This window comes from Belonocnema kinseyi, chromosome 10 (assembly GCF_010883055.1).
Source record: "Belonocnema kinseyi isolate 2016_QV_RU_SX_M_011 chromosome 10, B_treatae_v1, whole genome shotgun sequence".
Taxonomy (NCBI): Eukaryota; Metazoa; Arthropoda; class Insecta; order Hymenoptera; family Cynipidae; genus Belonocnema; species Belonocnema kinseyi.
This window is the reverse complement of record NC_046666.1, coordinates 37,887,601-37,901,563: the sequence shown is the minus strand read 5'-3', so window position 1 is coordinate 37,901,563 and position 13,963 is coordinate 37,887,601. Positions and strand designations below refer to the sequence as shown.

At 28.8% G+C, this 13,963-nt stretch overlaps 1 protein-coding gene across 1 annotated transcript in view; it reads left to right on the top strand.

Moving 5' to 3' along the window:
* The first annotated feature begins 2,149 nt into the window (after nt 1-2,149).
* Nucleotides 2,150-13,963, top strand: part of LOC117182189 — a 97,725-nt gene continuing 85,911 nt past the window's right edge. The window contains exon 1 of the mRNA XM_033375250.1: nt 2,150-2,761. Within this exon, the coding sequence (XP_033231141.1) occupies nt 2,274-2,761 (488 nt within the window). The 5' untranslated portion in view covers nt 2,150-2,273. The remainder of the gene's footprint in view (nt 2,762-13,963) is intronic.

Here is a 13,963-nt window from a genome sequence, read left to right as displayed (position 1 = left end):
TAAAAGAAACGTTCAAATTGCATAACAGTAGTGATGGAATCGAGATAATCTCGAGAAAATTCGAGATTTCCTTAAAACATGTTCAGGTTAACACAAAACTTTATAGAAAACAAGAATCTTAAAAGAGTTTTTCGAGATTCTCGACTTAAGATCCCGAAAGTTTTTTTAAGATTCTCGAGTGCCGTAAAGTTTTGAGTTTACCGGAACATTTTTCAAGAAACTTTCGAATTTTCTCGAAATCATCTCGATTGTATGAAATAAAAAGTTTCAAGATTCTCGACTCGAAATATTGATTTTCTTCAGATTCGTGATCTCCATGAAGATTACAGTTCACCTGAACGTGTTTCAAAAAATCTCGAATTTTCTCGAAATCGTCTCGAATTCATCAAATAAAAAGTTTCGAGATTCTGGACTCGAGATCCTAACATTTTTTAAGATTCTCGAGCTACGTAAAGTTTTGATTTTCCCTTAAAATGTTTCAAAAAGTTTCCAATTTTCTCCAAATTATCCCGATCGATTTTTCATTTTAGTATTTTCAAAATGGCGTCTTAATGGCAAAATTTTTGTGAAAACATTCATGACTTTTTTAACAATAAACGATGCGCTTTTCGGAAAAATCATCAAGAAAAAAAAGTTCTTGTAATCAGCCAAGGAATAAGTCTGAATTTTGTCGAAGCGTTTTGAGCAAAATTTTGGATTTTGCATATGAACAATTTTTGCAAAATTCAAAATTTTGCTCAAAACGCTCCGGAAAAATTCAGGCGTATTCCTCGGCTGATTACAAGAACTTTTTATTCTTGACAAATTTTCCGAAAAGCGCATAGTTTTTCAATAAAAAATTTCCAACGACTCCGTATCCTTTATTGCACTCTGACATCAAACCACACCTTCACCGCATTGTCATCCTGGGAATTTTCGAGTACACCCAGCAAAAAAAAATCCAGATTACTCTGGCTCTGATGGAGATGATTCATCAGATGACGAGACTCCGGGATCGGAATTTCCCAGACCGAATGTATCATATAGATCTGTTTTCCATAACTACACAGCATCTCAAAAACAATTGGAACCAAATCACGTTTTTTCATGGAGTAACGAAGAAAAAGTTTGCTCTGGAAATCTAGATGATCAAGTTTTTCTGTCTGATAATGTACAGAAAAAAATATTCTCGAGCTACGTAAAAAATTTGATGTTCCCTTAAAATGTTTCAAAAAGTTTCCAATTTTCTCCAAATTATCTCGAATACATCAAACATAAAGTTTCAAGATTCTCGAATCGACATCCTGACATTTTTTTAAGATTTTTGATCTCTATGAAGATTTCAGTTCACTTGAACAAGTTTAGAGAAATTCTCGATTTTTTCGAAATTGTCTTGCATGCATCCCTAGATAACAATTGTCTTCTGAAAATAAATTTATCCAGGGACGTTCTTTATAGCCCAACTGTATGCCGTGGTAATCTTCAAGCAATGACCTTTTTTGCAAAAAAAAGGGGGGAAAAGAAGGTTATTGTTATTAAAATAAATATTCGTCATAGATTTTTTCTCTGCCGAGGAGTAATAAACACTATACACATAGACTATTAAACAAATTTGAGCAAAAAATTTCTAAAATTGTTTTTAAATATTGATTTTCAACATTCTACTATGAAGGAGATGATATTGGAGATGCGAATAAATCTGGAGCCTGAATCCCACAAACTAGAAAAGTTCAAAGTAATTTGAAACTGCAAAGCAATAGAGTAGGTAGCCTAGAGTAGTAGCCTAGAGGGAAAGACTTGAATTCGCAGTGGAAACACAAAGACTACAAAGAGAAACAAATGCAATAGAGTAACCAGAATGCAGAAATAGAAAAGGAAGAACACACAGAAAGGAACAAGAATAAGGATAAGACTGAGAAGATAAAAAAAGAGAGAGAACAAGAGGGAGAAAAATTGAGATAGAGAGTCAGGAGAGAGATGAGAGTGGGGTAAACGAACAACTGAAGCACGTGGAGCCTGCCGACACTCTGAGTCTCGTTCAGTAGTGCATTCACTGCCTTCGTACAATTTTGCACCGGAAACACCTTGTGACGTGATTTCAATACTTTCTCCAAATTCCCCCCCCCCCCCCCCCCCCCCCCCCCCCCCCGAAAAATCCACAAAAGTTCGCCAAAAAATTATAAAAGTAGGTCACAAGTGATTTTAGAAAAAAAATCAAATGTAATCATGTGATAGTGTTTTCAACCAAAGATATCTTGCTCCAGTGGAATAGGAGACTTCCCAAAAAACTGGAGATGATCCAGCCAATTTTTTGGAAGACAGTAGTTATTTTTTCTCTGATTTTGGAAATTGTGACTGAAAATCACGAACACCATGGAAGTCTTCATCATAGGAATGGATGGCCAATTAGGCATGGTGTTCAGTCCCACAGTCGACATAATCATGAAGGTCAATGGGGTCGACTTCACGAGGCAGCGAATCGCGAGAGTTTCCAGGAGACAAGAAATCCTATGAGTCAAGAGGTCATCGGAAGGGACTTCAAGGACACGGAACGTCTCGAACAGAATACTCGTCATCACGTGGGGCATCGGCTTTTTGATGGGGTTGATCAACGACCAATCAGAACGGATAAACTCAGTGCAGTTTCGGTTAATGATTATAGTGGAATTCAGACTTTAGGCTTTTCTGGATTCCATAATAATTATCCTCAGAGAGAAACAAGTCCGCCGGTTTTTGTTCGAGTGACGACCACGCCAAGTCCCTATACTAAACATCATGCTGGGTGAGTGGATACTTGATAGTGAATGAATTCGGTGTTTGGATTCTTGTTCAGATTTAGTTGAAGTTGATGCAGCTTTTGTGAAAGATGATGATATTGACAGAATTATACTAATAGTTAAGGATCATCATCTCTAAGGATGATGATTGATAGATTGGCATCAAGTGGATAGGGTATTAGACTAGTTAAAACATCTTTGGTTAATTATTATGTCTTCCGGAATAGATTTATATTTGGGGATAGTTTTCGAAAAGTCATATTAGGATGGTTTTTGTTTGGTGATTAATAATTGACAATGATGACGAGGATGGAGATGATAATGATGATGCTAATGGCGAAGATAATGATGGTGTTGAGATGTTGATAAAGGTGAATCATATTAATAATTAGACATCATCTACTGGTTTTATGATAAATATGTTTTTATCACATGGGCAACTAAATATGTTAAATTAGCAATAGATTAACAATTTTAGAAAAATAAATGATCGATAGTTTATTTGATATTAACAATTTGATAAAAGTGAACAAGATTTTTTTATAAATCAGTAGTGGTGAGGATATTCTTATTGTTGAAATTGTAACTGGATTACTGGTTAACATTATTTTTCAATTCAGTTTACATTGGATGCTATGATTAGACAGAGACGTCCCGATCATGTAAACGGCCAAACGTAAACATTTCACATTCAGAAACGAAAAGAACTGAAAAATCTTAGTTCCAAAAATAGTTAATTCTAAACATCATCTTACTGAATTGGAATATCATTTATATTTTTTCTTATTTTTAAAATTTCTTATTTTTAAAATTTTATAATTTCGAGGACGTTAGATAAGGATGATGATGTTGATAATGTTGAAACAGAATACACTTTAAACAACATAATCTGTTCGATTTTTTCAATTGTTGTAAACAATAAGTTAGAAGTGAGGAAAAATTCTAAGGAGGTTAAATTACGATGATTATGATCTTAAATATGGTGAATCAGACTAACCATTCAGAAGTAACATCTAAGTATTAATCGATAATTTAGTATCAGATAGATTTGGTGTCTGATGGGAATCGAGTCCCTGGCATAGTTTAAAAAACATACAAGTTTTAAACAAAATCCGGGGTTATTTAATAATGGATCAATTTTTGGTTCAATTTGTTGACAAAAATTTTTTTTTTGTGACTTTAATAAAACTAAGAAATAATTTGAGGATCAAAAGATCATAATAATGATACTAATGAAGGATCAGACTGATTATCAATCATCCTCTAAGAATATGAGTTATGGTTTGGCGATCAAGCAGCTTCATATAATTTATGGCAGACTTAGCGTTTAATTTTGTTTTCCGGAAGAGTGAAACATTTTCCCATTGTTTAAAAAATCAGCTGATGATATCTAATTGTTTACTAGCAAAAAATTTTAATTAACCTTTAAATAATTTTTGTAAAGATTATATCCAATACAAAAGTATGATCTCATATTAATATTGCCGTTGTAAAGTGTCTTATGTTCGAAGAGTGTTAGGAAAATCAGATGAGAATGTTTGATACACAAGAGCTCTCATAGAAGCGGATCCGATTTACCAATTCTATGAACTGCTGGCCCACGCAGTTTCTCAGGGAACAGGGCGAGATCGGTTGCGACTGTTACCTCGAAAGGGGCGCAGTGCGCGAGTACTCAGTCGACCATATTGCGCAACATTACGCATACAGATTCGAAACGGCTTATCTTTCAAGAGTACCGATTTACATGCAAGTCCAGTGCGAGACAACCCCTGAAACTTATGTTTTATGGAATCTCTTGTGTAAATGATGATAGATGAATAGTATATGGTTGTCCTTTAAAGTGATTTAAAATTATTTTATTCCTACAATATATAATGAGATACTGAACATTTGGCAAAATCCGATACAAAGATTAATTATTGCAACTAATCATGAAGGATTCATGTCAAAAAAATCATTCAGGAAAATATAGAAAAAGTTAACTTTTCAAAAATATAAAAAAAGTCAACTTTTCAAAAATGCAGACGGCCGTCATTTTTAATTTTATGTTAAATTACCAATCTTTCACACGATTTATTAAACTAAAAAGATCCAATTTTAATTAAAACAGAAATAGTTATATTTGCATTCAATAAAATTATTTTTAATTTAAAAAATGTATTTTCTACCGAACTATTGAATTCTAAACCCGAACATACGAGTTTTCAAGAAAAGAGTTAACTTTCGACTCAATGGTTCATTTTTTATCAAAAAAAATAAGTTCTAACCAAAAAACGAACAATCAAAAAAGGAGTTTATTTTTAAACGAAAGAGATGAATTTTCAACTAAAATTATAAATCTTCAACCAAAAAATTAATTTTTTTCTAAAAAAGACGAATTTTCAACAAAATACATCTATTTTAACTAAAAAGTTGATTTTTTTAAAACAAAAAGTTGAATTTTTAATCAGAAAGGAGTAATTTTGCTAGATTACATTCATTTTTAACTAAACGATGAAATTTTCAACTAATGAAAATATATTTTCAATCACAAATGGAATAGTTAAATTGTCAGTAAAAAAATGAAGTTTCAACTGAAAAAATGTGAATTTACATTTTTTAACTAAAATGATGAATTTTGAACTCAAAAGAATCATTTTTAACAAAGTAATTCAACTTTTTAACAAACAGCTTAACTTAATTGTCTATAAAAAACTACGAATTTTTAACAAATTACCAACCAAATAGTTGAATTTTTAAATTTAAAAATATCAAATTTTATTTATAACAGAAACAAAGTAATTTAATCTTCAACCAAAGAGACTAAATTTCTACAAAAATTATAAATCTTCAACAAGAAAATTAATTTAATACTAAAAAAGACAAATTTACAAAAAAAAATGAATTTTAACTAAAAAGCTGTATTTTTCTAAACAAATGGTTCAATCTTTAACCAAAAAAGACAAATTTTGAACAAAATACATGAATTTTGATTTATATAGTTAAAGTAGCAACTAAAAAAAATTTCAATCTAAAATGGAAAAGCTAAATTTTCAGTTGAATAATTAATTTTTAACTAATGAAAAAAGCAAGTTTACATTTTTCTAAACAAAATGATGAATCTTGAAATAGAAAATTAATTTTCAACATATTAGTTCAACTTTTGAACCAATAGTTAAACTTTTTACCAAATCGTGAAATTTGTCAGCCAAAAATAAAATTTTTTACAAAATAGTTGAATTCTCAACCCAAAAAAATGCATTTTTAACAAAAAGTTCATTTTTAACCAAAACAAATTAATCTTTAACCAGATCGCTGCATTTTTAACAAAAAGATTGATGAAGTTTTTACCAGAAGGGATGCATTTTTAAACAAAAATGACGAATTTAAAGAAAACAGTAGCATTTTGAAACAAAGAAAGTGAATTGTCGACCAAAAATTTAATAATAAACTTTTCTTCAAAAGGGTTTTAAATTTCAACTAAAATTAGATGGATTTGCTAATAAAGTCTGTCAAGTCAGTTTGCAATTAAGTGAAAAAACGGAATTTAACAACTCAATAAATCTGGACTAAGTTTTTTTTCAATGAAAAATTGCACTTTTTACAGTAATCCGCAACCAAGCCTGTTCCAATTTTAGGTTCCTTTATCTTTAAAATTATAAACTTCCCCGTTATATTTCTCAGAACTGAATAATTTTTTTCAATCAAACTTTTTTGACCTCAATTCAGAAATACTTCAGCTCGGGAGTACACTTTGTTTCATCTTCTGGTGATTTCAATTTCACAGAAGTTTATTTCGCTCTTCTGCAATTACAAGATAAAGGGAACTAATTACAATGGTTCTCAATTTTAGTTAAATTTTCAACTGAATAGTTGAATTTTCAAATAAAAAGATTGATTTTCTACCTGAAGAGACGAATTAAAAAAAATCAATACATATTCAACTGAATAGTTTGAACAATGGGTGTAATGTTAGTCCACATTTTATTTGAACAATTTTCAGTTTATATTTGTTTCGTTTATAAATTTTTAATTAAATAATTGAATTTTACTAAAAAGATCAATTTTAACCCAAATTTTATTAGTTAATTTATTTTTATGAGAATTATTTTTCAACAAAAAAAAACGAATTCTCTGCAAAACAGTTGAATCTTCAGTTTCAAAAAGGGCTTTTTGATCAAAAAATACAAATTTTCAACTAAAATTATGAATCTTCAACAAGAAATGAACTTTGAAGAAAGCAGTTCAACTTTCAACCAAGGGTTCTAATTTTTAGCCTGAAAGGATTTATTTTCGATGAAACATGTATTAGTCGATATTTTAGACAAACAGTTTAAATTAAAAATAAACCAAAAACCAAACCATTGCGGATTTTTCAATCCAAATGGCGAATTTTCTACAAAACGATTTAATTTTCAACAAAAAAGATAATTCTGAATCAATTTGACCAATTTTCTGCAAAATACATGAATTTTTAACCAACTATTTTTGCGACTGCATTACTGAATTTTTCGGCCAAATATACGAATTTGCTAGAAAAGAATTGAATTTTTATTAAGAAAGTGAATTTTCAAACGAAATAAATTAATTGTTAACCAGGCAGCTGCATTTTTAATCAGAAAAGATGAAATTTTTGCAGAAAGAGATGAATTTTTAAACCAAAGAAATGAATTTTCAACAACATATTTAAATTTTCGACCAAAATAAATTTGTAAGTCAGGAAAGAAAAAATTGTCATTAAATTGTTTAATTTTCAAGACAAGAAGACGAATTTGGTACCAAATTATTGAATTTCCAAGCCCAAATGGCGCATATTCTACACAAAATTTAAACTTTCAACCTAAAAGTTAATTATCAAACATTGAGTTGAGTTTACACCAAAGTAATGTAATTTTCAGTTTAAAAAGGTTATTATTTAACCCAAAAAATTGATTATGTCTATAAAAAAGAATTTTCACCAAAATTCATGTATTTTTATGAAAATTCTTTTTTATACATATAATCAATTGAATTTTTAAACCAAAAATAAGCATTTTTTTAAGGAATAATTGAATTTTTAACAGAAAAGTTAATTTTCAACCGAAACAGATTCATTGTTAACCAGACAGCTGAATTTTTAACCCAAAAAAAGTTTAAATTTTTACAGAAAGTGATGAATTTTCAAACCTAAAAGGGTGCAATTTTTGCAGAAAAAGATGAATTTTTAAACCAAAAAAGGTGAAAGTGAAAAAAATTAAATCAGTGAAAAAAATTGCAATTAAATTGTTAAATTTTCAGTTAAAAAAATCTTCAAACGAAAAATTTGATTTTCTATTAAAAAAAAAAGATAAATTCTTAGCAAAATGTATCAATTTGTAACCAAATCGTTAAATTTTCAACTGAATTGAATGATTTTTAGGCCAAAAATACAAATTTTCTACAAATAAATTGAATTTAAAAAAAAAGAGTTAATTTTCAAGCGAAGCAGATCAATTGTTAACCATGTGCATTTTTAACCTAAAAAGATTAAATTTGTACAGAGAGAGATGAATTTTTAAACCCACAAGATGATTGTTGAGGTACATAGTTGAATTTTCAACCAGAACCAATTTTTAATACAGGGAATACAAATTTTCCATTAAATTGTTGAATTTTCAAGACAAGAAGACGAACTTTGTACCAAATTATTGAAGTTTCAAGATAAAATGGCGAATATTCTACAAAAAGTTAAACTTTCAACATAATACTCCATTGTTGAATTTTTTGAAGGAACAATTGAATTTTTAACAGAAAAGTTAATTTTAAAGCGAAACAGATTCATTGTTGACCAGACAGTTGAATTTTTAACCCCAAAAAGGTGAAATTTTTAGAGAAAGAGATGAATTTTTGAAACGAAAAAGATGCAATTTTTACAGAAAGAGATGATATTGCAAACCAAAAAAGGTGAAATTTTTACAGAATGAGATGAGTTTCAAATAAAAAAAGGTGCCGTTTTTAGAGAAAGAGATGAATTTCCAAACAAAAAAGGTGAAATTTTTACAGAAAGAGATGAATTTTCAAACCCAAAAAGTTGAATGTTCAGCAACATAGTTTAATTTTTAACCGCAATACATTTTTGATGCTAAGAAGAAAAAAAATGTAATTAGATTGTTCAATTCTCAATACAAAAAGACGAATTTCCATCAAAACAGTCGAATTTTCAAACAAAAAGTGTGAATTTTGAATAAATTGTAAAATTTTCGACAAAATAATTGACTTTTAAACCCCGTGGACAATCGTTTGTATTTAAATTTTTGCTGGAGATGATGATAATTAGTTTGTGTTGTTCCTTTGCTTCAATTCAACTTTTTTTTAAGAAGTTATTTTTGGGCATGGTGAACTCAAGTTTATGCTCAACGTATTCATAAAATCCAGCAAAGAAAAACAGCGTTTTTACAAGGCTACTATTAATGTAATTTAAAATACAGAATCATCTATCGATCCTATCTAAAGTATAATTGTCGAAAGCTAAGGTTTTGTCCTGTTTATAAACATTTTAATTACAATTTTAGAAAAGAGCTGTTTTTAAATTATCAAGTAGCCTTCATTTTTATTTTATGTTTGTTTTATATTTTCCGGATTATCATGTTATTTTTTAAATGAATTTAAAATATATTGCACGTTCCCGTGCAGAAATTTCGATCTGGCCCCGATCGGGGCCAAACCAGTCCAGATCGGATCCCGGTCGGGGCCAGATCGCGGATGAAATACACGCCTTGGCCGGGGCCAAGTCGGGACACCCGATCGGGAAACCCGATTGGTGCCCCATCGGTGCCCGATCAGTACATGATCAGTCTCATTATAATTCATTCGTGAATTTGACGAATTGAGATTTAATATAAGTAAATCTAAAACTATCAAATGGTCCTCTCCTTTCGAAGGCCACCTCATTATTTTGAATTTCCAATTAAGTTATTTTAGTTTAAAATTAAAGTACGACAGGCACGAAAATAAAAGGTTTCAGAATACAAAATTTAATTATACTTTTGAGAAACGTAAGATTATTGTAGACGGTATCAGTTTCGAAGAAAAGGTTAATTTTTTTATGAAAAAAATGGATGATAACCAGGAATATTTTAATTAAAAATTTTAATTTCTTGAAAAAAAATTATGTCTATAAAACTTCTTAATAAATTACAAAAAGTTTTTCCGCAACAAGGTGCCCTACAACTTGACATTTTCGAATGCTTCTAAAAAATTAGCGGGCAAAGGAGTTCAATTATCTGTCAATTGCATTACTTTTTGAGAAATTCGAGAAAGTGTTTGTAGATAATATTTTCGCCGAAAAATGGAGCTATAATTTATTATATCGTTTTATTTTTTCAAGTCTGTTCAGAAGCAGTATAGACCACACAACTTTTAAACAAAAATGAAGTTTTGAAATAAATATTTCTGGTTATTTTAAATATTATTTACAGAATATGCATTTAATTAATTTTGATTATTATTTATTAATTTCGACCTATTGGACATTTTTATAAGTTGAAATGTCATTGTTTATGACAAAAAAAGAAAAATAACTTTGTTTAGCATTTTAAACTTCGCGCGAAACCAATTAGATGCCGAATGCGACGCATGTGCAGTTAAGTAACTAGCTCTTGTTGGAATCCTTACACAATTGGCATTTTGCATTTTGATGTTACTACTTGATTCTGAAATTCATGTTAAGAAAATTTGTCCTTTATGTATGTCTATAATGAATTTATTATTAATACAGAATCGAAGTTTCAATAACAGAATCAATTGCATCACATATTTTACTCTCATAATCTAAAAACATTACAATTTTGTGCATACTGCAATCCATTTCTTGTCAATAGATTTGATAATTCTAACTCTACATTAAATCGAAAAATCTTGAATACTTAAATAATAATTTAAACAAAAGAACTTGATCGATTTCATCATATAATAATATTGGACTCATCTAATGGTAAATATACTAATTTTACCCGAAACAATTCAATTGATTATTCATGTATTTGAGGTTAGGTTTCAATGAGCCCACAGAGTGTAATTACTTACTCTCATCTTTCTCGCGCAGGTTTCGAGGTATACTAGCTCGTGTTTGGTGCCTCCGAACACGTCCTGGTATGGGCCACAGAGTTCTACCGATCAGGGCCAGATTGGGAAATCCGATCGGGGCCAGATCGGTATTAAGTTTGAAATCAAGTAATTTCTGCACGGGTTTATGTATAATGAAAGTTCTAAGCTGTACGTCTCTTTGCAACGAATACTCGGTACAATTTCAAAACAAAAATATATTTTTTATTCCAGGATTTAATTATCAAGTTCAAGGATGTATAAATATTAGCTAAAGCTCGTAAATTTTTTACGTTTTCAAAATTCATCGACTCCATAGAAGATAAAATATACACTGCCAAGGTAAAAAAAATTTTGCGGCTTAAGTTTATTCTCTTGTATTACGACAATGTCGTTTGTGTATCTTTTTACTTTGACGGGAGTCTAGGCAAATAAAATTTTATTAAAAAAAAATTTATGTTTTTTAAATAATTTGATAGATAGAAATTCTATTAATATTATCAAAAATATCGTTGTTGAAGGTTAAGGTTTTGTCGAACAAATAGCCCCTTTTTTTAGAACAAAACGCTGTATTTGAAAATATTTTTTTCTCTACACCAATAATTAAACTTAGAACCTACCCACTTATTTTTTTTTAACTTAAGGCTGATTAATACATAAAAGAGCACATCAGTAAACTTATAAGCAATATCCTTTTTGAACTCGCCATCTGAAGTTTATTCCTCAATTTGGTCCATCAATGCTGTAGTCATAGCCCGGGCGACCTTTAACACTAAACAAAATAAAATTTATTTTTTAAATTCATAAATAGAAATAAATTTTAAACTTTAATAATAAAATATCAAATGTGTTTATATCAGAAATTAATATGGGATTATTAGGAAACCTACCATGTCAGAACCGACCTACAAATGATTTCGACAACATCTTCTACAATTTCTAATCCTTGGAATATATCCACTTTGCAGGCTTTTTTGACCAAATTTGACGTTTTGTCTAGAATTTCAGGATCTTGGTTACACATTGGGTGTAAGAAATTATTGGGTAATTTATGAGCCTCATTTTTCTTTTTTAAGTCTTTAATTTTATCAGCATACGCTTTAATTGCTTTATTCCTCTCCTTACCGGCTTTTTGGTATTTGTGGCAAAGTGAAGCCCACTTATTATTAAGTACATAATTAATAGGTTCCGGCAGTGCTACTTTTTCATTTCCCAAAACGTTTGGAGAAAAATCTGTTAATCATAAAATTAAGGCATGGGGGATAAAGTAACCAACATGGACTGCTAAATTGATTAGGGGCCATTCAAAAAATACGTAACAATTTTTCTTGAAATTTTTCAACACACCCTTCTCTACGTAACGTTTTTTCTATAGTGGGTATGGGTAGGTTTAAATCAGGTATTTAACAATTTCACTTAATATCGAACCGACATTTATAAAAAAAATATAGTTTAAGCAATTTTTGGAAATTCGGTAATGAAAGAAATTGCTCGCAGTAAGTGTATACAAATTTAATATGAATTAACTTTACGCGCCAAAGAACCTGGTGAGTAAAAAACGAAGCTAGCCAACAACAATTTTTTTAAAGTTGCGGAATTTTATTAGTGAGGGAAAACTCAGAAATTTAGAAGAAAATCTTGTAAAAGTTAGGACATTTTTTAATCTGACATAACTTCAGTTGAATTTTCCTGAAGATTACATTTTTAGTTGAAGATTTTATTATTTGTTTGAAAATTCAACAATTTTATGAAAAATTCAACCTTATTTTGTTGTAATTCAACTGTTTAGTGGGAAATTAATATTTTTGAGTTGAAAATTAAAATATTTCATAGAAAAATTACTTTTTGAATTAAATTCATATTTTAGTGATAAAAAGATCAACTGACATCTTTCTTGAATGAAAATTCATCTATTTTTTTTTAATTTGTCTTCTTACTTTAAAAATTCATATATTTTAGTAGAGATTTCATCTTTCTTGTATAAAAATGCATTTTTTTGGTTAACAAATCAACAAGTTTGTTTTAAAATCATTCTTTTTTGTTGAAAATCCAACTGTTATCTTGAAAAGGGAACTATTTGATATAAAATTTAGTTATTGCTTAAAAATCATATTTTGGTATTGAAAAATCAATTCATATCTTTTGTAGATGAAATTAGAACCATTTTTTTGAAAATTAGTCTTTTTGTTAAAAAAATTCATATTTTTGAGTTGAAATATTATCTTTCTTGGATAAAAATGCAACTGTTGGGTTTTAAATCCAACAGTTTTGTTAACAAAGCGTCCTTTTTCGTTAAAAATTCAACTGTTATTTTAAAAATCCAACTATTTAGTGAAAAATTTATTTTGTTAAAAAGTTGTCCTTTTTCGTTTAAAATTATATTATTTTGTTTAAAATTGTACTATTTTGTAATGAATTTACTTTTTGTTTAAAAGTCATATTTTCTTGTTGAAAAGTCAACTAAAATCTCTTCTATTTGATAATTCAACTAGTTTTTATTTCAAAATTTGTCTTTTTAATTTAAAAATTCATCTATTTTAGTAAAATTTTCATCTTTAATTGATAAAAATGCAAATGTTTGGTTGAAAATTCAACCGTTTTCTTCAAAATTCAACTTTTTCTTAGGAAATATATTTGTTGCTTAAAAATCATATTTTGGTATCGAATAATCAACTGATATATTTTGTTTATGAAAATAGAACCATTTTTTGCAAAAAATTTTGTTGTTTATGAAAATGTATCTGTTTCAGTAGAAATTTCATCTTTCTTACATATAAAAATGCAAATATTTGGTTGAAAAATTCAACAATTTTGTAAAAAAAATTTTTAATTTATCTAAATAAACTAAAATATTCGTTGGATGAAAATTCAAATTTTTGTCGTTGAATATTTTCCTATGATTTAAAAATTCATGTGTTTTGGTAGAAATTTGATCTTTCTTCGATAAAAAAAATTCTTTTGGTTTAAATTAAATCTTCTTTTCTTGAGGATTCAACTTTTGTTTGCAAATTTTGGTGAAACCACTTTGAAAAGCAATTCGTTTTTTGTTTGGGATTTATATTTTTGTTGGAAATTCATCTGATTTGTTGAAAGTTTAACTAATTTATTGAAAACTGATCTTTGTTAATTAAAAATAAAACAGCTTGGGTAAAAACTCAACTACGTAG